This window comes from Linepithema humile, chromosome 6, assembly GCF_040581485.1.
Source record: "Linepithema humile isolate Giens D197 chromosome 6, Lhum_UNIL_v1.0, whole genome shotgun sequence".
In the NCBI taxonomy this organism is placed as follows: Eukaryota; Metazoa; Arthropoda; class Insecta; order Hymenoptera; family Formicidae; genus Linepithema; species Linepithema humile.
The window spans coordinates 15,602,234-15,628,976 of NC_090133.1; the positions used below are offsets into that span (position 1 = coordinate 15,602,234).

General features: G+C 35.8%; 5 protein-coding genes across 5 annotated transcripts; all 5 read left to right on the top strand.

Annotated features, from left to right (window-relative positions):
• The first annotated feature begins 3,961 nt into the window (after positions 1-3,961).
• On the top strand, positions 3,962-5,269 carry LOC137000750 (uncharacterized). The gene has a single exon (XM_067358103.1). It carries the CDS (start codon positions 3,962-3,964, stop codon positions 5,267-5,269), a length of 1,308 nt encoding a protein of 435 aa, XP_067214204.1.
• A 12-nt stretch (positions 5,270-5,281) lies between these two features.
• On the top strand, positions 5,282-7,456 carry LOC137000751 (uncharacterized). Its single transcript, XM_067358104.1, has one exon. The coding sequence runs from the start codon at positions 5,282-5,284 to the stop codon at positions 7,454-7,456; it is 2,175 nt and encodes a 724-aa protein (XP_067214205.1).
• Positions 7,457-8,300: 844 nt separating this feature from the next.
• On the top strand, positions 8,301-9,113 carry LOC137000752 (uncharacterized). Its single transcript, XM_067358105.1, has one exon. The coding sequence runs from the start codon at positions 8,301-8,303 to the stop codon at positions 9,111-9,113; it is 813 nt and encodes a 270-aa protein (XP_067214206.1).
• A 6,595-nt stretch (positions 9,114-15,708) lies between these two features.
• On the top strand, positions 15,709-21,412 carry LOC137000553 (A disintegrin and metalloproteinase with thrombospondin motifs adt-2-like). The gene is made up of 3 exons (XM_067357509.1): positions 15,709-18,009; positions 18,137-19,834; positions 19,896-21,412. Exons 2-3 carry the CDS (start codon positions 19,453-19,455, stop codon positions 20,480-20,482), a joined length of 969 nt encoding a protein of 322 aa, XP_067213610.1. The 5' UTR covers positions 15,709-18,009; positions 18,137-19,452; the 3' UTR covers positions 20,483-21,412.
• A 105-nt stretch (positions 21,413-21,517) lies between these two features.
• LOC105676919 (A disintegrin and metalloproteinase with thrombospondin motifs adt-2-like) lies at positions 21,518-25,866 on the top strand. Its single transcript, XM_012375153.2, has 5 exons — positions 21,518-21,762; positions 21,852-22,064; positions 22,174-22,898; positions 23,147-23,514; positions 23,575-25,866. Exons 1-5 carry the CDS (start codon positions 21,646-21,648, stop codon positions 24,147-24,149), a joined length of 1,998 nt encoding a protein of 665 aa, XP_012230576.1. The 5' UTR covers positions 21,518-21,645; the 3' UTR covers positions 24,150-25,866.
• Positions 25,867-26,743: the final 877 nt, after the last annotated feature.

Sequence of the window (26,743 nt, forward strand, 5' to 3'; positions counted from 1 at the left end):
TGTCATTTATTTAATAAAATCAAGAGCGCGATAATCAAAAACAGCATGACATCAGAAACGGATAAATTTTAATAGATTTTTTAACTCAGTTAATCAATATATCAATAATCAATTGTATTTTCTTTTTATAATATATTTGATATTTATAACGCTCAATTGCGTTAGCAATGTTATGTCATAATAATTTTAAAATTGTCATTAATTACAATTTTTTTAATGTTTATGAATAACGTTGCAAATGTTCGTCAATAATGTTGCATATTCCACATATCGATCATAATTCGCATTTTCTAAAATTTCACCGTTATTGCATGTATTATACATATAAAAAAATTACAATTTAAAACCGAAAAGAATACATATATACAGGGTGTCCCATTTAACTTGAGACAACTAAATATTTCGAAAAATAAGCATTGTACGAAAAAATGTCCCATTTCACGTGTCAGGGGTCCACCTTAAAATGAACTGCTTGGGATTTTTAAAATGATCATAAAAACACGTTAGTGCGCATATTATGTAAAGTTAAAGATCAAAAAAATTAGTGTTATATGCCTTGGATCCAAGATATTAGAGGTAGTCGTTTTAAGAAATTTTTCTTTTTTTTTTGACATTTGTAGATAAAATTACAAAATTACATAATTTTGATAAACATGAAATTTTTAGGATTTTTTCCGTACTTTTAGATAAAAAATATCAGTTTTAGCGAGAAAAAATTATTTCTATAGAAAAAATTAATTTTTTAATTTTAAGTGAGTAGTTGAGAAATTATATCCACTTTTAAAAATCTAAAAAAATTCTTAAAAATACTCCAATATATGTAGAATATGATACGATAAAGGAAATTTTGGGATTGCAATGGGATTCACTCAAAAACGAATATTTTTTCCAAAACAAATTTGGAATTTCAGCGAAATTTCTGCCAAACTCGATAATACTACTCGATAATACCATTTTTTTTTTAAATATAATAGTGCTAAAGTTTTCGCGTTTTGTATTTTTTACTCATTTATTTTTTCTTTTTCTTTGAAAAATAATCTTGTTTCTTATCAAAACTAAATTCTTTTAAAATCAATTGATCTTTGCTCGCAGGAATAATACTCGTAGCATGATATTTTAATGTACCCGGAATAAGTTTTGCTAATGCAAATCTTGGTTCCAAAAACTTACTGCATTACATGATCAACTAATGAACTAGGAGAACGAAAGTTATAATATAAAATTTTATTATATGCGAGGACAATGTCGCTTTTATATAAGGAAAATAAACATTTTTTACGACCACTAACAAATAATCGAGCAACAGTACATTGAAAAATTGACTGTAAAAGAAAGAATCTTAAAAAATCTGTTTGTGATTATAGTGATTTACCTAAAATGCCAATTTTGTTGTAGAAAAAATACTCGTTTTTGAATGGATCCCATAGCGATCCCAAAATTTCCTTTATCGTACCATATTCTACATATATTGGAGTATTTTTGAGAATTTTTTCAAATTTTTAAAAGTGGATATAATTTCTCAATTACTCACTTAAAATTAAAAAATTGATTTTTTCTATAGTAATAATTTTTTCCCGCAAAAATTAATATTTTTATCTGGAAGTACAGAAAAAATCCTAAAAAAGTCATGTTTATTAAAATTATGTAACTTTGTAATTTTAACTACAAATGTCAAAAAAAAAAATTTTTCTTAAAACGACTACCTTCAATATCTTGGCATATAGGCATTTAACACTAATTTTTTTGACCTTTAACTTTACACAATATGTGCACTAACGTATTTTCATGATCATTTTAAAAATTCCAAGCAGTTTATTTTTATTGGAACCCTGACACGTGAAATGCGATATATATACAGGGTGTCTGGCAATAATCGCCCCACCGGTCATATACAGGTAGAGGAGGTCAAATCGAGTAGAAAAGTCCTTTACCATTTTTTAATTTTCATAATAAGTACTGAGTAATTAACGAAAAAAGATCGGCGAATCCGCGCGAGTAAAGCGCGCGCGGTGAGAAGGACGTCCCACTGCTACGCGATCACTAGGCGCGCGATGAAGCGTTGGGAGGAGCGCTCTACAAATGACAATGGCAACATACGAGCGGCGCGTAACGCTAGATCCTTGTGTCCTAGTGATCGCGTAGCAGTGGGACGTCCTTCTCACCGCGCGCGCTTTACTCGCGCGGATTTGCCGATCTTTTTTCGTTAATTACTCAGTACTTATTATGAAAATTAAAAAATGGTAAAGGACTTTTCTACTCGATTTGACCTCCTCTACCTGTATATGACCGGTGGGGCGATTATTGCCAGACACCCTGTATATACGGTAGAAGAGATCAAATCGAGTAGAAAAGTCCTTTACCATTTTTTAATTTTCATAATAAGTACTGAGTAATTAACGAAAAAAGATCGGCGAATCCGCGCGAGTAAAGCGCGCGCGGTGAGAAGGACGTCCCACTGCTACGCGATCACTAGGACACAAGGCTCTAGCGTTACGCGCCGCTCGTATGTTGCCATTGTCATTTGTAGAGCGCTCCTCCCAACGCTTCATCGCGCGCCTAGTGATCGCATAGCAATGGGATGTCCTTCTCGCTGCGCGCGCTTTACTTGCACGGATTCACCAATCTTTTTTCGTTAATTACTTAGTACTTATTACAAAAATCAAAAAATGGTAAAAGACTTTTCTACTCGATTTGACCTCCTCTACCTGTATATGACCGGTGGGGCGATTATTGCCAGACACCCTGTATATACAGGGTGTCAATTAAGTCCCGGGACGGCTGAATATTTTCTCATGTAAGGTATTTTTGAAAAAGGTCAAGGTCATTTCTGAAGTAATTTTCAACAAGGAATTCAACGGTGACCTTCAATTTGACCTTGAGCTTGACCTTCAAGGTTATTTCAAGGTTAGGTTAGGTTTTTTAAATAGAAACCCCTATTTTTGATTCCAAAATCTAATAGCTGGTGTCAAGAGCTTTTCAAAACACTATAATGAAGTTATTTTTCATTAAGTACTTTTCGAGTTATGAGGCTTGTAAATTACAGTATTTTGACATAAAATACAAAATATCTTGTAAAATATTTAATTTTTGGGAATCTTACCTTAATACTTTCATGCATAAAATAATGAAACAAATTAATTGGTATAAAGAAAACACATAGTTGCTTTCAAGAAAAAATATGCAATTGCATGTTGCAAACTACATGAACATGGATGGGTCAGTGGTGTCATATAAAATACTGATGGGATATGTGGAGGTGGAATAGAAAATCACAGAATTTGCCACAATAAAATGCAAGAGACAATGTGTTACGACTAAAAAACAACTTACAATAATATATATTCTATATTAAGCATTTATAATTTATGTGTGTGGGCCCACTACGCCAAGCGCACATTTATACAACGCATCATAATATAGATGCGATAAGCGTTAACCAATAGTCGCTCTGTTCGAGACAGCAATTCTATTGGTCCCGGCTAGCTCAACAGTTTGCTATAAAGGCAGCCGCATAATTTTCGTTACAGCATTCTGTCACAAAAAGCCGAGCCTTCACAGTTTAACATTCAGAAGCCGAGCCTTCTCAGTTTAACATTCAGAAGCCGAGCCTTCTCAGTTTAACATTAAGAAGCCGAGCCTTCACAGTTTAACATTAAGAAGCCGAGTCTTCTACATACATACAACTTTACAATAAGTCACTAATAAACATTTATTAACATCCATCAATTCAAAATTTTTATGTGGAGTGACCTTCCCCATATTAGACATAACAGTTTTTGGTGCCTCCTGTGAGGTCGTTTACGAGGAAAACGTAAACGACTAGAAGAACAATCATCTAGCGAGAATCCACAAGAAGAAGTGAAAGGACAGGACGAATTGCGAGACGACAGCTAACGGCAAGTACATTCATCCGACTGTCGATTAAGCATTATTCCTAATTCCTTCATTTCTAAACGACATAATGGCCAGTAGAGCAAAACTCTTAATTCAAAAACGGAAAGCATTAAAGTCTCAATTAACGAATTTAACAAATTTGATAGAGAAAGATCAATACGATAGAATCGCGTTAAAAATACGCATGGAAAGAATTACGGAATTATTCCACGCTTACGAGGACTTCAATGACGAACTAATATTGTTAGAACCGGACGATAATCATGACAAAGAATTAACGAATATACAAGAAAGATTTTACGCGTTTGCTAGTAAGATCAAACAACTAACAAGTTCTAACACGCGCGATTCAGATACCGATACCGTAAACGACTCAGTCGCCGGCACATCAAATGACGCAATCGCCGATATATCAAACAACACGATACAGCATAATAATTCAAATACTATAACCGTAATAAAACGACGAATAAAACTTCCAGAAGCAACATTGCCTAATTTCGATGGCCGTTATGAAAATTGGCTAACATTTAAAAATACTTTTGTCGCAATGATTGATACGCGTACCGACCTATCAGATGTAGACAAATTTCAATATTTACAATCTACGCTAAAAGATGAAGCAGCTAATAAGATAAAATTCTTGGCAATCGACGGCTCAAGCTATCATAAACCATGGGAGTTATTGAGACGTGCATATGAAGTAAATCGCATATTAATTTCTCGTCATCTTTCGTTGCTCATAAAGCTACCCATTTTAGAGAAGGAAACGTATGAAGGTCTATCGCGTCTCGCAGACGATGTACAGCAACACGTCGCGTCGTTAGCCGCATTAGGCGTTAACGTCGGATCAGAAATTTTGGTAAATATATTAGAAAGTAAATTGCCAAAGAACACAGCAGAAAAATGGGAAGAGACTCTTAGCCGCGATGAATTCCCGAAAATTGACGAATTATACGAATTTTTATACCGAACGGCAGTTCGAGTTTCCAAACGCGCCCGTGTAGAAACGCATAAACGAGAAGACAACAAAAACATGCCTCCCGTCAAAAGAACGCGATTATCTAACAATAAAGCTTTTGTCGTCAACGTATCAAACAATTGCGCGGCCTGTAAGACAAAACAACATCCACTATTCAAATGTGACAAATTTAAACAACTTAGCGTACCGAAACGGATCGATCTTGTAAAAGGCGCGAAATTATGTTACAACTGCTTGCAAAACCATAGGGGTAAAATTTGCGGTTATGGAAATTGCAATATTTGTCAGAAACGACACAACACACTGCTACACATTGACAATTATGCCAATAAACATACAAATGTATCGACGAAAACTGACTCGACTGATTCAAAAATTAAAAAAACCGCTTGACGATTAAAGGAGATGAGCGATAACATCACGTGTTTCGCAGCAATTTTACCTACTCTCACGCCACAGTTGATGACAACCGCTACGATATTTATACGGAACCACAAATCCGAGTTAGTAAAATGTCGAACATTATTGGATACGTGCGCTACCGCTAATTTTATCTCCGAAAAACTTGCGAAAGATTTAAACCTTCCAATGACATCTTGCACTTTACCCGTTGATGCAATTAATTCAATGAACACGATGTCAAGAGGCATCATTCGATTTACCATTCAATCATTACACAACGAATATTGCAAAGAGCTCACAGCCTTATTAATTCCGACAATAGCAGATTTTGTTCCGTCTGAAATGTTTTCACGACATTCTATTAAAATACCGCGCAATATAAAACTAGCGGATCCCGAATTTCACATACCGCGTCCGATTGATTTATTAATCGGCGCGGGAACAACATTATCATTATTCTTAATCGGTCAGATTAATCTATCTCGAAAGGATCACGACTTATATTTACAAAAAACTCGGCTCGGATGGATAATTGCAGGCGGAGGCGAATCAATAAAGCATAAAGCGAACGTGTGTTTATTAACCAATTTAGAAAAACAGAGCACCAAATTTTGGACAGTTGAAGAAATAATGAATGACGCGCCGAGATCCACGAATGAATTTGATTGCGAAATGCATTTCGCAGAAAATGTTACTCGCAATAATACGGGACGTTATGTAGTCCGACTACCTTTCAGCCAAGATAGCAAACGACTCAGGGAATCATACAATATCGCACTTAAACGTCTTCACTCTTTCGAACGAAAATTTAAGTCTGATCCGGAATTAAAATTCGCATATTCACAAGTAATTCAAGAATACCTACACTTAGAACAAATGTACCCGGTCGACGATCCAACTGATAACGGATTTTACATGCCGCATCACGCGGTAATCAAAGCCGCAAGCAATACGACTAAAGTCCGCGTAGTATTCGACGTGTCGGCAAAAACAAGCAACGGCATATCATTAAATAATGTCTTATTAGTAGGTCCGACGATTCAAAATTCTATATTCGCGCATTTGCTTCGGTTTCGTACATACAGATACGTCTTAACAGCAGATATTAGTACACGGCAGATACTAGTACACGAAGACGATCACAAATACCAGCGCATACTTTGGCGTCAAAATGATCAAATTAAAACCTTTCAACTTAATACTCTCACATTTGGTGTATCATCATCTCCATATCTCGCAATACGTACAATTCATCAGTTAGCCGATGACGAATGCCATGAATATCCGGAAGCGTCTAGAGTACTTAAAACACATTTATACGTTGATGACTTATTGACAGGCTCAAACACAATTAACGACACCCGTAAACTAAGAAACGAATTAAGAACGGTATTATCGCGGGACGGTTTTAACATACGACAATGGGCCTCAAATGACAATAGAATTATCATCGATTTAGATGAGAGCGCCGTAAATTCAAATCTTATAATCGACAAAAATAATTATTTAAAAACACTAGGCATATCATGGCATGCACGTGACGATACGTTACGTTACTCAGTACATCCGATTAATTACACTGAAAGAATTACAAAACGATCCATTTTATCTGATATCGCGAAAATTTTCGATCCGTTGGGCATTTTAGGACCGATAATATTATATGCCAAAAAATTAATGCAGGAATTATGGCAATGTAAATTAAACTGGGATGAATCTATTCCCCCCAGTATACATATCGTATGGACAGAATTCGCGACACAATTAAACTTGATTAATGATTTAGCCGTTACTCGCCCAATATTAATTTCTGATCACACCGACATTCAAATTCATGGTTTTTGCGATGCAAGTAATGTAGGTTACGGCGCGTGTATCTACATACGATCAAGCGATCTTTACAATAACATACATTGTCATCTCTTATGCGCCAAATCAAGAGTCGCGCCACTGAAAACATTAACGATACCGCGTCTCGAGTTGTGTGGCGCGCTTTTATTAGCAAAACTATATCGCGAGATACGTGACACAATAGAAATTCCATTCAATAAAGTAATATTATGGAGCGATTCGACCATCGTATTACATTGGGTAAAAACCTCACCCCATATTTTAAAGCCATATGTTGCACATCGCATTGCTCAAATACAAGAGCTCACATGTCTGGCGACACGTTAGATCAAATGACAATCCTGCCGATGCACTATCAAGAGGACAATTGCCAAGTCTTTTTTTAAATAATAAATTATGGTTCGTGGGTCCATCGTGGTTATCCGGAGAAGAAAATAAATGGCCTAATAATATTGTAACATTAAATGAAATACCCGAAATTTAAAAAAATATTGTTTTAACAACAAATTTCTTTGAGAATAACATTTTCCGAAAATATTCTTCATATTCAAAGTTGTTACGAATAATATCATTATGCTTACGTTTTCGTCCAGGAAACACCAATCGGGGGCAATTATGCGCAAATGAAATAAATGAATCTGAAAAAAAGGTAATAAAAATTATTCAAGCTTCTTGTTTTTCGCGAGAGTTAAAGGAACTTACCAATAAACAATCGGTGAATAAAGTTAATATCGCTGCATTAAACCCATTTATTGACGAAAAGGGCTTAATTCGTGTAGGCGGACGTCTCAAGGGTTCAGATTTATCTTTTTCGCAAAAACATCCTGTTTTATTACCAAATCGCCATTATCTAACAGATCTTATCATCAGAGAAACGCACGAAAAATATCACCACGCTGGTATTCAAACGACTTTATAGGCGATCAGACAAAAATTCTGGCTATTTGACGGACGAAACCAAGTGCGTAAAATTATAAGATCGTGCATACGTTGTTTTCGTTTCAAATCCGATACAGTCAAATATAAGATGGCCGATCTACCTAGTGTTCGAGTGTGTAATACATTTCCTTTCGCTAACACCGGAATAGATTTCTGCGGTCCATTCTATATTAAAGAAAAAAAACACCAAAATCGAAATTGAATCAAGGCATATATATGTGTATTCATATGCATGGCTGTAAAGGCCGTACATTTAGAAGTAGTAAGCGAATTAACATCTGACGGGTTTCTTGCTGCTTTGAGACGATTTATTTCAAGACGAGGCATTCCGACACACGTTTACTCCGATAACGGAACAAATTTTATAGGAGCAAACAATCAATTAAAAGAATTATATGTTCTTTTTAATTCCGATCAACACAAGAACAAAATAAATCAATTTTCAATCGAGAATCGCATCACATGGCATTTTATACCTCCTATCGCGCCTTATCATGGCGGACTGTGGGAGTCAACAGTAAAATTATTTAAACACCATTTTAAACGTGTAGTCGGAGAGCTTCTATTTACATTTGAAGAACTAAACACATTCACGGTAGAAGTTAAAAGAATATTAAATTCTAGGCCAATATCCTCTATCTCATCCGATCCTAATGATCTTTTGGTTTTAACACCCGCTCACTGCTTGATCGGCAGACCGTTGATTTGTATGCCTGAGCCTGATTTCTCGTCTGTCCCAGCAAATCGTCTTTCTAGTTGGAAGCATATCACCAAGGTACGACAAGACTTTTCGTCACGATGGAGTCTAGAATACCTCAACGAGCTTCAAATCCGTTGCAAATGGACGAAGGATGGAGAAACAATCATTGGAATGATTGTGCTCATCAAGGAAAAGGGACTTCCATGCATGCAATGGGCGCTAGGCAAGATTCTTCAGACTCATCCGGGAACAGATGACATTGTGCGAACAGTCACAATTAAGACTGCCACGGGAGAGTTGAAACGTTCAGTGAAGTATATATGTCCGCTTCCAATTGAACAATGATATAACAGAATTGTATCAACAAATTATAACTGTTAACAAGAATGTAAACCGTTAAACATAAGACATAATTGATCGGTACCCTCTCAACGGGGGGAATATGTTGCGACTAAAAAACAACTTACAATAATATATATTCTATATTAAGCATTTATAATTTATATGTGTGGGCCCACTACGCCAAGCGCAACATTTATACAACGCATCATAATATAGATGCGATAAGCGTTAACCAATAGTCGCTCTGTTCGAGACAGCAATTCTATTGGTCCCGGCTAGCTCAACAGTTTGCTATAAAGGCAGCCGCATAATTTTCGTTACAGCATTCTGTCACAAGAAGCCGAGCCTTCACAGTTAACCATTCAGAAGCCGAGCCTTCTCAGTTTAACATTCAGAAGCCGAGCCTTCTCAGTTTAACATTAAGAAGCCGAGCCTTCACAGTTTAACATTAAGAAGCCGAGTCTTCTACATACATACAACTTTACAATAAGTCATTAATAAACATTTATTAACATCCATCAATTCGAAATTCTTATGTGGAGTGACCTTCCCCATATTAGACATAACACAATGTATATTTATAAAACGAGCGCTACACAGGTCGGTGTCTAATAATAATGTGTTCAGTAAGCGATCGAGAAAATTCCATCCAATAGCGAATAGCGTGAGAATCATGAGAATGAAGAACTGACTTAAGCGCCATCCATCCCAACACCCCTTCTCGCGTTGACAGTTCGAAATTATCTGATCCCCAATTGATCAGCTAGTTCCTGGAAGCGTTCCTTTGCTAACGGCTTCGTTAGTATATCAGCGATCATTGCTTCCGTTGGACAGTAGCATACATCTATGATTTTCTGCTCCCTCAATTCTCGGATTTGGTGGTGACAAATATCTATATGTTTGGTCCGTGCCCCACATTGATCCGAGTTGATTAAACGGATACATCCCTGGTTGTCTTCATTGATTTTTGTAGGATCTTTTTCTGGAACATTCATGTCTTTCAATAATTGTCTAAACCACAGTAATTCCTTACTTGCGTATGATGCCGCGACATATTCGGCTTCCGTTGACGACATAGCTACCGATGTTTGTTTACGGCTTGACCAAGCCACCGTTCCTTCTCCTAGACAAAAAACGTACCCGCTAGTCGACTTCCAGTCAGTTCTGTCTCCGGCCCAATCGGCGTCCACGAAACATTCCAGTTTCGTCGTACCTGTTGAAGACAACTGTAAATTTTTATTTATTGTGGATGCTAGATATCGCATCACTCGTTTGACGGCTTCCCAGTCTTGTTTCGTAGATTTCTCCACTTGGCGACATAGAATATTCACAGCCGCGGCAATGTCCAGTCTGGACACTGTGGCAATATACAATAATGATCCGATGGCTTTCCTGTATTTATTATTATTCGGCAATTTCACGTTTTTATCCAATCCAGAGTTTAGGAATCCAGTTTCCATTGGCGTGGCCACGGGTTTTAGCTCCAATAGGCCATATTCTTTCAATATTTTGGCGATCTTCCCCTTCTGGTTCAATAAGAACGATCCATCCGCCTTGCGTTTTATCTGCACTCCAAGATAATAGTTAGCGTCTCCTAAATCCTTGATATCGAAGTACCCTTGAAGATCTCTGCTTACTTTTTCAGTCACCTTCGCAGATGTACCGGCTACCAGTAGATCATCAACATAAAGCAGTACGTAAGTCGTATTTCCGTCTTCTTCTTTTCTGGTATACAGGCAATGTTCTGCCTTTCCTGGTTTGAAACCGATCTGCGCTAGTGCTCCCGTAGCTCCCTTTTGTTCCAAGCTCGTGCTGACTGCTTTAGACCATAGAGACTCTTTCGCAGTCTCAGGATTTTAGATTCTTGTCCACTTTTTCGAAAACCTGGTCGCTGCTCTAAAAAGATCTCCTCTTCAAGCTCTCCATTTAAATACGCGGTTTTCACGTCTAAATGACGCACGTGTAATCTCCTTTAAGCTGCTATACACAGCAAGGTACGGATTGTTTCGTGTTTAACTACAGGTGCGAATGTCTCATCGTAGTCTTCTCCGTATGCTTGAGAAAATCCTCTAGCCACTAGTCGAGCCTTGTATGCGTAAACTCGACCTTCACCGTCCAATTTGGCTTTAAAAACCCACTTACAGGTGGTTACCTTCTTCCCTGGTGAAAGGTCAGTCAGCTCCCATACTTGATGATCGTTTAGTGATTTCATCTCTTCTTTAGCGGCCTTGATCCACCGTTCTCGTTCCTGTAACGGTAGTTCTAACATCTTATGCCACGATTCTGCTGGCGATTCTCCTGAACTGAATTTGTTTGCACTTTGTATGTCAATCTAGGTGGTGGCACTCCTTTATTTGTCCGTTGTGATACTCGTTTTTGCCATATCTTTGGCGTAGCATCGTCAGATGTTTCATAACTTTCATCGCTTATCTCTTCTTCGGATCTTTCTTCTGATCCTGAATCTTCATTAATTTCGTTTTGTTCTGGCATTTCATATTTGATAGTTCTTGATGGTTTAGCTACATTGCTGCTAGCCCCTTCTTTTCGTAATACTTGATAATGCCCTGACTGCTTATCTTCGTGTTCTATAATTCTCACAGAACGAGCTATCCATATCCGATTTGTTTTAGGGTTAAAAATCCTGTAACCTTTGGTATTTCCATCGTAACCAACCAATACTCCTTCTTCAGCCTTGTCGTCTCACTTCCTGCGTTTTTGCTTGGGAACCATGGAATAGGCTTTCGATCCAAACACTCTGATGTGACTGATATCCGGTTTTTCACCAATAAATAACTCGACGGGTGTTTTATCAATACTGCGACTCGTCATCCGATTTTGTAGATACGCCGCTGTCAAAACTGCCTCTCCCCAGAAGCGATTGTCCAAATGAGCGTCTAATAACATGCACTTTGCAGACTCTGTCAGCGACCTGTTTTTCCTCTCCGCAACTCCATTTTGTTGCGGCGTATACACCACTGTGAGTTGATGCTGTATCCCTTCTTTCTTTAAAAAATCTGTTAATTTGGATGAAATATACTCCTTACCGTTATCTGTACGTAAGGCAATAGGCTTTCTACCGAATCTTACTGACATTTCAGTAATATACTCCTTTACGACTTCTGGAACTTCCGTCTTCGATTTCAATAAACGTACTATGGTAAAACAAGAATAGTCATCGATTAAGGTAAGAAAATATCGATTTCCACTTGGCGTAGTGGTCGGCATCGGTCCACATAAGTCCGAATGAACCAATCTCATTAGTCCTTTTTCTCTTCGTTTGCTTTCGGGGAACTTTGTTTCAGCTAACTTTCCTTTTATACAATATTCACAAACCATCTCGTCAGAACACATAGTTACTTTAATTCCTGTTGCTAACTCTTCTTTTATTAAACGTCTTATTGCTTTAGGATCCCTGTGACCTAAACGTCGATGCCACTGATGGATGCATGTTGCTACGCTTGCAACTCTTGCCGAAACCTCTGTCTCCGTTGTCTGCAGTCGGAATAAACTTCCGTTGTTTTCCGCTTTAGCTACAATTCGTCGTCCTTGATAAATCGTGCAAGTACTTCCCTTGAATATAACTCGATGTCCATATTCAATTATCCTCTGCACTGAAAACAATCCTCCGTCAAGTTGTGGAATATATAGTACATTTTTAAGGTCTATCATTTGCACACTGTTATCTGAAACTCTGCATGGTAAACGACCTTCTCCAATTCCTGCTGCCTTGAGCGACGAACCATCAGCAAGAAAGATATTTATATTTGTATCCTCAATTTTTGTGAAAAAGGATTGGTCATTGGTCATGTGACTCGTTGCACCTGAGTCTATATACCATACTCCTGTAGTGGCTGCTCGAGCCTCCTCACGTACAGTGAACGTAATATGACTACTTTGAACACCGACCTTTGCTGTCTCTGTTGATTTTTCTTGTTCCGTGTTCATATTCTTCTGCTGTAGCTGTGATTTCTTGTAGAGCCTACAATCCGTTTTGATGTGGCTTGGTTTGCTACAAAAGAAACATGTTCGCATTTCTTTATTATTATCTTTCTTGAAATTTCTTTTGCCTTTCTCGCTTTTAGTTAAACTGCTACGATCGCTATTACTTCCCTTGTTAATAACTGCCGACTGAAGAACTACTTCCGATTTTTTCTCGCTCGACTCACCGCTTTCCGTACGTCGTTGATACTCGTCCAACATTTTTCCAGTTACGTATTCGATCGTTAAGTCCGCCTCATCTCTTCCCTCAAGCGCTGTAACCAGACCTGAGTATGTTTCCGGTAGACTTACCAAAACTGCGACTATTTCTTCGTCTTCGAGAGACTTTCCAGAACCGCGTAGTAATCCTACTACCTCCATGATCGCATCGATGTGGCTACCCATCGGTCCACCTCGATAGTGAATACTGTATAATTTTCTTCGAAAATACAATCTGCTACCGAAGGTCGAACGCTCGTACTTTTTAGATAACGCTTACCATATATCAAAAGCGTTTTCAAGATGCGCAAAATTTATCAGTTGATTATCTTCCACACTTAGCGTTATATATGCCATAGCTTTATTGTTGCGCTTTTTCCATACTTCATCGGGCTGTGCAGGTTTGGGCTCACTGACGACGTCCCACAATTCGTCTCGTATTAGTATTGCCCGTACTTTAGTTTTCCAAAAAACAATTTCCTCCGTTTAACAGCGGGATATGAAATTTCAGATTATCCTGTGCCATTTTTGAGGTTAGCTTGGCACTACTTTCGCGATCGTACAATAACTCTCTTCTTGCGATTAACTCTGTATTATTAGTATTGTTTCCTTACCGATACCTGGGCCTATAACCTGATGGGATATATGGAGGTGGAATAGAAAATCACAGAATTTGCCACAATAAAATGCAAGAGACAATGTATATTTATAAAACGAGCGCTACACAGGTCGGTGTCTAATAATAATGTTGTTGTGTGTCGAAAGACCACAACGTAATAATTATAGGTTAATTAGGCAATAACAATAATAAACATTTAGAAGGCCAATAATCGAGGTCACTTCTCGAGAATCCTGTGACAAAAGTTATTTAATTATTAAACAATCAGGCGCTGACGCGAGCACTCGTTCTTAGAAGCCCGAGTGTCACTTGCGTCTAAAGTAGATTAAACAGATCAGCATTTTGGTAACACAATGGATCGATATAGTTCAAGTCTCATTGTGTTCCGAATACTGATCCGTATAAATTAAGGCGGCACACAAGGCGCCGCGGATTATTAATCAGCAAGGTTCCGGACGAAGCACGACACGTCGCGTACACGCGTAACCACGGTAGTACGGTCGCCGAGTGAGTGAGGTGACAAGTGTAATAAGAAGATACCGAATAAAAGTTATTCAATCTATTTAAAGTGCATAATTATTCTAAACTCTCCGAGCCAAAGCCCCCTTGACCAGCACGGCGAATCCCGAATCTTTACGCAGCGCCTACCGCTACCGAAGTAGGCGCAACAATGTGTTCAGTAAGCGATCGAGAAAATTCCATCCAATAGTGAATAGCGCCCAATCATGAGAATGAAGAACTGACTTAAGCGCCATCCATCCCAACAAAAACAAATAGGTTTTACTTTGAAATTTAATTTCTTTTTATTTTATGTATAAGCATGACACGCCTTAATGTATATTTTTTAAAGTAGGAAAGATTTGTTTTTTGAAAGACGACACATTGGAAATTAAATCTTTGCGAGATGATTTTGCGTCTTTGTCCTTAATCGATAATGTTTGCGTTAAAGAAGAAATTAATATTTTATTTGGCAAACCTCATATTATTAAAAGATCATCGCAATCATCTGTTGATGCAAGTTTTCCAAATTTGGATAATTTTGTAATGAAGCGACGTCATGTACATGATACGCAAAAAAAATTAACTATGGAACTGGCTGTTTTCTTAGACGAAGCCGCATATCGTACGTTCATGCCTTTTTTGGGTGAAAATAAAAATGTGGTGGGCATGTTGATATTAGCGTATGTGAATCGTATTTAAGCTGCGTTTCATCATCCAAGTTTGGGTGTTTCCATCGATATTTTATTGGTACATTTGGAAATTATGAAAGAACAACCGTTAAATTTGCCAGTTTCTGACGGCAACGCTACCAAACTGCTCAATTCGTTCTGCAAATACGCGGAAACTCGCAATCCTCCGGACGATAATGATCCGCGCCACTGGGACATTAGTCTTTACATATCCGGAATAGATTTTTGGAGAAAGAAAGGTCTCCTAGGTACCTTAGGATTAGCCTACCGCAATGGCATGTGCAGCTTAAATAAATCATGCGCGATTGTAGAATTCGGTATTGCGGATAAGCTATCCTCGGGTTTTACATCGTCTATTACTGCTGCTTATGAAATCGGCCATGTAAAAGTTTATAATTGTTTTACGTATAAATTAAATATCAATAATACGTTCTATAAAAAATTTATGACTTGCAAAATTTTAAAGTAAAAGGTAAAGGCTTTTTTAAGAGAGATTTAGTTCTTGAGTGTAATTAACTGTACAGTTTGCTTAATTAGTAGCTTCAATACAGTTACTCAGAATGTTAATTATTAATAAATTCTAATACATAAATATTTGGAATAAACAATGCAAAATAAAACTTTTTGTCAAAATTAATACTTATTTGTTTTAAAGTTTAGGAATGGAACACGATTCAAACCAGGATGAAACATACCAATACATAATGGCACAACGCGGGTTCCATAGCAGGACAACATGGTCCGAGCATAGTCGCGATATTGCTAAAAAAACTCTGGTACAGTGAACAGTGTCTCCGAGATAATACGAAAAATCTAGAAGACGCGTATGATCACTCGCGTTATTATGACTTACCCGGAGGGGAATAGATCGCCAAAACACAATGCGAAATATATTTTCGCGACAAGGATGCCAATGTAGTCTCGTTGCTTGATATATGCAAAACCTTAGAATGCGAAACGCCTCACAAGAATGGGCATTACATCACGGGACCGGCGTTAGAAGGTGCGTTTCCTCACGCTGATCGCTGAACAGTTAATAGCTTAATTAATCTCATTTTTTAAGGAACTTATTGCGCACCCGAGAAAGAATGTCGTGGTGGAGAATGCGTTCTCGTTCTGAGACTATCATACATTCTCGAGTATTGTGAAGATGATAACTGGAGTGAATGGAAAGAAAGCACCTGTCAAAGTAGCAGCCTAGTAAAATCTAAAGGCGTAAAAATCAACCGACGTTCTTGCAGACATGGACTTCGCAGAACAGCAAGTTGCAGCGAACCATATTACGACGTGGTTCTGAGCAAAGACTGGATGCTTTGCAGCAAAGATCGAACTGGAAAAAGAGCCAGGAGTTCAAATCTCTTATAATGTCTCGGAACCGTGGATGGCCTGTACTATACACTGCCGACGAAAAAATCCATCTACTTTCTACGCACCACGCTTGGAAATGCTCAGCTCCGGTATCGATCCATATTTTCCAGATGGAACGTGGTGTCACAAAAAAAATGGCCAAGATTATTATTGCCGCCAACATTATTGTCTGCCGGCAAGCTACTCTTAAGTATTTTTGAAGGATTCTCGACATGTGAACAAGGATCGAGGAAAAAGATAATTATAAAACGCGTGTAAATCAGTATAGAAAAATTGGCCAATTTGATTGGTACCAAATTTTCGATCGCACAATCTGTCGTGTTAACTTTTGTTTTGCGTGTCATCTATATTTTGCTTGTGGGAGACAAGAATTACGTCAAATTATCAGCATCTAAAACAAATTTCATCAAATAGCATTAATAAAAACATTTAAAAAACAATAAAAGTAATAGATAATAATTGTTTGCAATAGATAATAATTGTTTGCAAAACGAAAAAAGATAGCTAAGTAAAGTATGGGTACTTTTATTCTCTTCGAGATGTATCGAGAAAAAGTGGACGAAAACAAAACGTCGCTCACTATGTTATGTACTTTAATAGTCTACCAATGTTTCAGTAACACTTATATAGAAATAATTAATAAATGAAAAAAATAAAAAGAAAATTTTATTTTATAATTCAAAGATATTCATAATTATTTAGTAAAATTGTCATTTATTTATAATAAACTCAAGAGCGCGGTAACCGAAAACAGCATGACATTAGAAACGGATAAATTTTAATAAATTTTTTAACTCAGTTAATCAATAAATCAACAATCAATTGTATTTTCTTTTTATAATATATATGATATTTATAACGCTAACTTGCGTTAATAATATTGTTATAACCATTTTAAAATTGTTATTAATTAAAATTTTTTTAACGTTTATGAATAAATAACGGTCAATATGTTTGTGAATAATGTTGCATATTCTACATATCGATCATAATTCGAATTTTCTAAAATTTGCACCAAATCCACCATTCCGCAAGTATTATATGCAATGAAATTTACAATTCAAAACCAGAAAAAAAGAAATATATAGAGAGTGTCCCAATAAGATGTATATACATTTTATTATTAGGTATTTTAACAAAATGGACAGACGTTAATTTGTTAAATGTGAATACATTTTATTGGGACACCTTGTATATGTAGCATATAGAGTACATACACAATAAATGTCACACGATACAAATGATTTTCTTAAATCTAGATGCCTGTATGTAAGATCTATACGCAATCAGAGCATATGACAAACATGAAAGTATAATAACCTACGTATATCATAAGTAATTTGATGTGTAAAGGAGACGTTAACTAAACATTTTTAGGTAGTTATAACAGAAAAACGAAATAAACAACATGTTTTTCATGTTGAAGTTGGTGTTAATATTTTTATTAAACGAAACGCACGCGCATACCACACAAGATATCGAAAGAATATTGCTGCCGGCATTGAATACGACAGAGATAAAGGAAGTACGTGAGCTTTACTGTATTGCTTCGTTCATTGCTCAATTATCAAAATATTATTCGAGTAAATAATATTATTAGAAATATTATTAGAGAATCATCAAATCTTTTTAAACTCTTATATAATTTACAGATACCACTGACTTTAAAAGTTTTTGGAAAACAGATTAAGTTAAACCTGCGAAGAAACGACAAGAATGTATCGTCTACGTATAAGGTATGGAAACATGATGCAAAAGACATCACAATAGGATTGTCGGAACTACACGCATCGGATCCTTGCTATTATTTTCACAAAAATCGTATCAGCACAGCGGCCATAAACGTTTGTAAGAAATATGGATGAGTTAGTGGTACCACATGAAAAGTAAATAGCTATTACTTTTAATCTAAATTTCTCTTTGTTTTATATACAAACATGACTTTCAAAAACTTGACATATATTTTTTAAAAGTAGGAAGGATTTGTTTTTTTCAAAGACGACACATTAAAAATTAAAACTTTGCGGGATGACCATGCGTCTTTGTCCTTAATGAATGATCTTTGCATCAAGGAAGAAGTTAATATTTCATTTGACAAACCTCATCTTATTGAAAGATCATCACAATCATTTGCTGATACAAGTTTTCCAAATTTGGATAATTTTGTAATAAAACGGCGTCATGTACAAAATACACAAAAAAAATTAATTATGCAACTGGCTGTTTTCTTAGACGAAGCCGCATATCGTACGTTCATGCCTTTTCTGGGTGAAGATAAAGAAACGTTGCGCATGTTGATAGTGTACGTGAATCGTATTCAAGCAGTGTTTCATCATCCGAGTTTGGGTGTTTCTATCGATATTTCATTGGTACATTTGGAAATTATGGATGAACAACCTTTAAATTTGCCAGTTTTTGGCGGCAACGATGAGAAACTGCTTGATTCGTTCTGTAATTACGCAATGTTCTGTAACTCGCAATCCTTCGGACGACAATGATCCGAATCACTGGGACGTTGGTCTTTACCTAAATGGAATAAATATTTATTCGAGGAAATTTATAGAGGAAATTGATCTACGTAGCATAGGAATAACAAACCCTGATGGCGCATGCAACTTGAATGAATCGTGTGCGATAGTAGAATTCGGTATCGCGGAGTATATAACTTCGGGTTTTTCATCGTCTCTCACTGCTGTTCATGAGATCGGTCATGTGTAAGTTTAGATATAAAGTTTAACATATTAGTTTAACATACAAGTTTAAATACGATAATATGTTTTATAAGAATTTTTATTTAAGTTGTTTAATTTACAATCAAAAAGCAAAGAAACTTTTTTAAGATACTTTTTCCTTTAATTGTTCAGTATGATAATTATTAATTAAATTTAATATTAAAATATTTAGAATAATCAATGCAAAATAAAACACATTGTAAAAAGTAATAATTTATTTGTTCAAAAGTTTGGGAATGATACACGATTCCGATTATAAATTTTCGTGTGATGCATACAAATACATAATGTCATCTGACCAGTCCTATCAAGGTCAAGTCACATGGTCCGAATGTAGTCGTGGTATAGCTGAAGCACTCTGGTACAAAAAAGATTGCCTTCGAGATCAGACGAGACCGAAACGTTTAGGTGACACATCACTCTCGTTAGGTGACACATCACTCGACCACTCACGTTATCACGATTTACCCGGAAGAAAATGGACCGCCAAAGCACAATGCGAAATATATTTTCGCGACAAGGATGCAAACGTAGTCTCGTTGCTTGATATATGCAAAACCTTAGAATGCGAAACGCCTCACAAGAATGGGCATTACATCACGGGACCGGCATTGGAAGGTACATTTCCTGTTGCTGATCGCTGAAATAGTTTATAACTTAATTAATCTCATTTTTTAAGGAACTTATTGTGCACCCGGAAAGGAATGTCGTGGCGGAGAATGCGCACCCGTTATCGAACCACCGTACATTTTTGAAAATTGTGAAGATGATAACTGGAGTGAATGGAAAGAAAGCAACTGTCAAAGTATCTGCTTGGAGAAATCTAAAGGTGTAAAACTCAAACGACGTTCTTGTAGACATGGGAATCGCAGAACGACGAGTTGTCAAGGACCATATTACGACGTAGTCCTGTGCGATGATACTTTACCTTGCATTAAGAAACGCAAGACGATTGACTCATTTATCAAAATAAAATGCATGAAATTTTTGAGTAACTTTTCCACCATATCGTTTAAGAATTTGACGCTTAAACTAACACCTAAGTTCGAGCTAAGATGGCAGGCCGCTCATAATTTTGAGAAACCGTGGATAGCTTGTACTATACACTGCCAACAAAAAGATTCGTCTACTATCGACGCACTACGCTTGAAAATGCTCAACCATAATATTAATCCGTACTTTCCAGATGGAACGTGGTGTCATGAGAAAGATGGCCAGGATTATTATTGCCGACAACATTTCTGTCTGCCTGAAAGCTACTCTTAAGAATTTTGGAGGGATTATCAACATATGTAAACAAGTATCGGAGAAAAAGAAAATTATAAAATGCGCGTAAATCCGTATAGCGAAGTTGGTCAATTCGTTTGGTATCAAATTTTCGATCGCACAATTTGTCGTGTTAACATTTGTTTTGTGTATCATCTATATCTTGTTTGATGGAGTCAATAAACTACGTCAAATTATAATATCTAAATCGAATTTCGGCAATTAGCATTAGTAAAAACATAATAAACAATTTAACAGATAATAATTAATATGTTTGCAAAAAGAGAAACTAAATAGCTTAATAAAATAGAGATACTTTTATTTCGTACCACACAATTTGTAAAGAAAAAATCTACAAATGCGATAACGTCACTCACTATGTAATTTAATAGTCTATTAATGTTTCATTAATACAATACTTACATAAGATCGATTAATAAATAAAAAAAGTGAAGAAAATTTTATTACAGAATTTAATAATTTTCAAAATTATATAGTACAAATTGTTATTTATTTCTTGAATACATTAACTCGGTAACCGAATACGGCACGTCAGAAATCGAAATTTCACAATATACTTTCTAACTTAGTATATCGGTAAGCAATTGTATTTTCCTTTTATATAAAATTTGACATTTATAACGTAAATTGCGTTAGCAATGTTATGTTATAAAAATTCTAAAATTGTCATTAATTAAATTTTTTTAACGTTTATAAATAACTGTCAAAATGTTTGTGAATAATGTGGCATATTCTACATATCGATCATAATTCGATTTTTCTAAAATTCCACCATTCCGTAAGTATTATATACAATAATATTTACAATTAAAAACCAGAAAGATAAAAAAATATATAGAGGGTGTCCCAATAAAATGTATATACATTTTATTATTAGATATTTTAACAAAATGGACAGATGTTAACTTGTGAATATATTTCGTTGAGACACGCTGTATATGTAGCATAAAGAGTATATACACAATAAGTGTCGCACGATACGAATGTTTTCTTAAGTCTGGATGTGTGATTTATACGCGATCAGAACATATGACAAACATGAAAGTATTATAACGTACGTATATCATAAGTAATTTGATGTGTAAAGAAGACGTTAACTAAACATTTTTCGGTAGTTATAATTGAAAAACGAGATAAACAACATGTTTTTCATGTTGAAGTTGGTGTTAATATTTTTATTAAACAATACGCAAGCGTATATCACGCAAGATATCGAAAGAATATTGCTGCCGGCATTGAATACGACAAAGACAAAGGAAGTACGTGAGTTTTACTGTATTGCTTTGTTCATTGCTCAATTATCAAAATATTATTATCAAGTTTTTTAAAACTCTTATATAATTTACAGATACCACTGACTTTAAAAGTTTTTGGAAAACAGATTAAGTTAAATCTGCGAAGAAACGACAAGAATGTATTGTCTACGTATAAGGTATGGAAACATGACGCAAAAGACATCACAATAGGATTGTCGGAATTACACGCATCGGATCATTGCTATTATTTTCACAAAAATCGTATCAGCACAGCGGCCATAAACGTTTGTCAGAAATATGGATGGGTTAGTGTCACATGAAAAGCAAATAGCTATTACTTTTAATTTCAATTTCTCTTTGTTTTATATACAAACATGACTTGCAAGAACTAAACATATATTTTTTTTTAAATAGGAAGGATTTGTTTTTCTCAAAGACGACACATTAGAAATTAAAACTTTGCGAGATAACCATGCGTCTTTGTCCTCACTCGACAATCTTTGCGTTAAAGAAGAAGTTAATATTTCATTTAGCAAACTTCATCTTATTAAAAGATCATCGCAACTATCTGCTGATACAAGTTTTCCAAATTTGGATAATTTTGTAATGAAGCAACGTCATGTACAAAATACGCAAAAAAAATTAACTATAGAACTGGCTGTTTTCTTAGACGAAACCGCATATCGTACGTTCATGCCTTTTCTGGGTGAAAATACAAATGTGTTTCGCATGTTGATATTAGCGTATGTGAATCGTATCCAAGCTGTGTTTTATCATCCGAGTTTGGGTGTTTCCATCGATATTTCATTGGTACATTTGGAAATTATGAAGAAACAACCGTTAAATTTGCCAGTTTTTGGCGGCGACGGTAAGAAGTTGCTCAATTCGTTTTGCAATTACGCAAAAACTCGCAATCCTCCAGACGACAATAATCCGCATCACTGGGACGTTGGTCTTTATCTAACTGGAATAGATATTTATTGGACAGAGCAAAACGATCTAAGTAGCATAGGATTAGCAAACCGCAATAGCGCGTGCAGTTTGACTACATCGTGTGCGATAGTAGAATTCGGCATTGCGGATCAATTAAACTCGGGTTTTTCATCGTCCCTCACGGCTGCTCATGAGATCGGTCATGTGTAAGTTTATATAAAAAGTTTAACATACAAATTAGTTTGACATACAAGTTTAAAAATGATAATATGCTTTATAAGAATTATTTGAATTGTTTAATTTACAATCAAAGGACAAAGAAACTTTTTTAAGAGATGTTTTCCTTTAACTGTTTAGTATGAATATTATTAATAAATATTAATATTAAAATATTTAGAATAATCAATGCAAAGTAGAGCACATTATCAAAATTAATAATTTATTTGTTTAAAAGTTTAGGAATGAAACACGATTCCAATTATATAAATCCATGTAATGCATACAAATACATAATGGCATCTGAGCAGTACCCTCAAGGTCAAATGACATGGTCCGAATGCAGTCGTGATATAGCTCAAAAACTCTGGTACGAAAAGGATTGCCTTCGAGATCAGACGAGACCGAAACGTCTAGGTGACACATCACTCGACCACTCACGTTATCACAATTTACCCGGAAGAAAATGGACCGCCAAAGCACAATGCGAAATATATTTTCGCGACAAGGATGCAAACGTAGTCTCGTTGCTTGATATATGCAAAACCTTAGAATGCGAAACGCCTCTCAAGAATGGGCATTACATCACTGGACCGGCGTTGGAAGGTACATTTCCTGTAACTGATCGCTGAACAGTTTATAGCTTAATTAATCTCATTTTTTAAGGAACTTATTGCGCACCCGGGAAGGAATGTCGTGGTGGAGAATGCGCACCCGTTATCGAACCACCGTACATTTTTGAGAATTGTGAAGATGATAACTGGAGTGAATGGAAAGAAAGCACCTGTCAAAGTATCTGCTTGGAGAAATCTAAAGGTGTAAAATACAAACGACGTTCTTGCAAACATGGGAGTCGCAGAACGGCGGATTGCAAAGGCAAATATTATGACGCGGTTTTGTGCGATGATACTTTACTCTGTAAGCTGAAACGCAAACAGATCGACTTTACAGCAAATAAATGCAGACAATTCAACTCTTTTGCAATTATACATAATATAAACTTGACGTTTGAATCGAAAATGAAGACAGAATGGCACGTCGCTCATGATTTCCAGAAACCGTGGAAGGCCTGTAGTATACACTGCCGACGAAAGGATTCATCTACTTTCTACACACCACGCTGGGAAATGCTTAGCATAAATATCGACCCATACTTTCCAGATGGAACGTGGTGTCATAAGAAAGATGGCCAGGATTATTACTGCCGACAACATTATTGTCTGCCAGCAAGCTACTCTTAAAAATAATTCTCTAGAGATTATCGTGTAAACGAAAATCGAAAGAAGAGAAAATGATGAAACGCGCGTATTTCAATTTAGAATAATTGTTCAATTCGTTTAATATCGAATATTTGATCGGTCATTCTGTCATTGTTAACATACGTTTTGCGTATCATCTATATCTTGTTTGATGGAAAGAAGTGGTCGAAGAATTACGTCGAATTATCAGCATTTAAAATTAATTCCGTCAATTAGCATAACTAAAAACGTAAAGAAAAACAAAAATTATAATAGATAATAATTATCATGTTTACAAAATGTGAAAGTTACGATAATAGCTAAATAAAGTAAAGGTACCTTTATTCCATATGAGATATTGTGTCGACAGATAAACGAGAACGATGACATTACTCGCCATGTTATGTATTTTAATAATCTATCAATGTTTCATTAATAATTATATATAAACAATTAATAAAAAAAGAAAAAAAAGGAAATTTCATTCCGTAAGTAAAAAAGTATTTAAACTTATTTTGTACAAATTGTTACTTATTTGTTGACCTTAGCTTGTTGGCTGATTGCGGCAGTAATGAGAGTTAGTGAGAGTTTTAATAGTCAATCAAAATTGGAAGAGATTCATGAGGAATGTTTTTTAAATCTGTCAGATATCTCTATTCCTAAAGAAGTACTGTTATTGTTGCAATTGGAAGACTTTTTCAATTTACCCATAACTGACAAAAAAATAATGGCAATACAATTTAAAAAAAGAATATTGAAAGAAGTATAGAGAAATGTAATGAAGATGTTCAATGTTTCGTGAGAAACAAAGCGATCTTAATTATATGTAGAATATTTCGATCTAACGCATGTAATAATAAGAACGACAAGATATTATACAATTGGCATACTAGAAAATTTATTAAAGAACATTCGGACGTTTTCTTTACAAGGGCTGATAAAAGGAATACCACTGTTGCCTTTAACAAAACAGATTATACTAATAAAATGCCCAGACAGCACACATGTCCAAAATATATCCGAAGGATATTCAAAGGATGTCCTGTTGTCCTAAAACCATCTTCGGAATATCCTCTGGACGTATTTTGGATATGCTGTGCTGGAGGCACTTTGGGTGATGAAGATGCTCTCGGATATTGATACGTACCAAATAGTAAAGAAAGATCCGACGAGAAATATAACAAAAAACTCACGATCTCTATTCTCCAGGTGAAAGGAAAGAGGTAAAATAGACAAATTTAAATACAAAAGTTTAATGGAAACGGATGGGGATTTTCCCCAAAGCGTATGGGTTGCCAAAAAGACAGATTACCTATTAAGAATAATAATTTCTTTGTTAAATAGCCCACTATATAAAATTGCAATCTTTACATGTAAAGAATAATTGTTTGACACTAGATTTAAACTTATGTTTGACGCCAGCAGTGTAGTGCGGAGTGCGTGCAATAGTCTCGCACTCTAATTGACGAGTGTGCGCAGAAGTTTTTTTTATTATTATTGTTACGTCGCTATGGACAGAGTCTTCTTTTGCATTTTTGTATAATAAACTTTTTCGTTAACTTCTGTAGAGCGCACATTATTTAAGAACCTCTGAATGCATAAGAGTAATATTTAACAGTACCGAACATTCGTTAGAATGAAGTTTTACTCGTACTTCGATTCAATACCACATTTAAATATTGCTGCGTTTGATCCAAATATTTATACCATTCTTCCGGCCATGATGCTATCAATTTTGTTAATATTATCAGTTAATATTATTTTGTTAATAGTATCAAGGTTCGATTTATTCTTTCTACTGGTGTTGAGGCAATAGTCTTATCTTACACTGTATTTTGATTTAGATTATTTATATTGTGTAGCGCTTATAACGCACTCTCTTTTAAATGTGAGGAACTAATTTGTAACGCCCTCTCTCTCTCTGAAGGAGCGCGTGTATTGCGTCACGTAAAACGATACCCGTGTAAGCCAACAAATAAAGATTTACAATTACTACAAATTTTACACGAATTCTATCACCAAAAAATACACGGACAAACACGTCCCCCAACAACTGGACTGTTTGCTAGCGGAATGCCCGTGGTAATAAGTATGTACATGTTTAATATTTTCCTTTTGGCAATGTTCGCGAAACTCGTTTGATGTAAAATCAGTTCCCCTGTCCGAGATAATTCTTTTTGGATTTCCAAAAATAACGGCCAATTTATTTAATTTATCTAAAACTTCTGCCGAACTAGTTGATTGCGTCCCGAATAACCACACGAATTTCGAAAATGCATCTACGACTACAAAAATCTATCGATATCTTTTTGTAGTTGAAGGAAGTGGCCAAGATGACCATTATGATAAGTTTCGAGAGGCACATCACCTTTAAGTATAAAATTTAGATAGCCATCTAGCCTGTCTGCTTTTCTATTTGCTAAAATACAATTCACGCAATTTCGAAAAATTCTTTTGATCGTCTTACGCATGTTGAGAAACCAATAATTTCGTTTCATAAGCGCTTCTATTTTTTCGACCGCAAAGTGCCCATTTTCATGAACACGCATGATACTTGAGATTGTAAGCATTTCGGCACTACTAATTGTATATCGCTG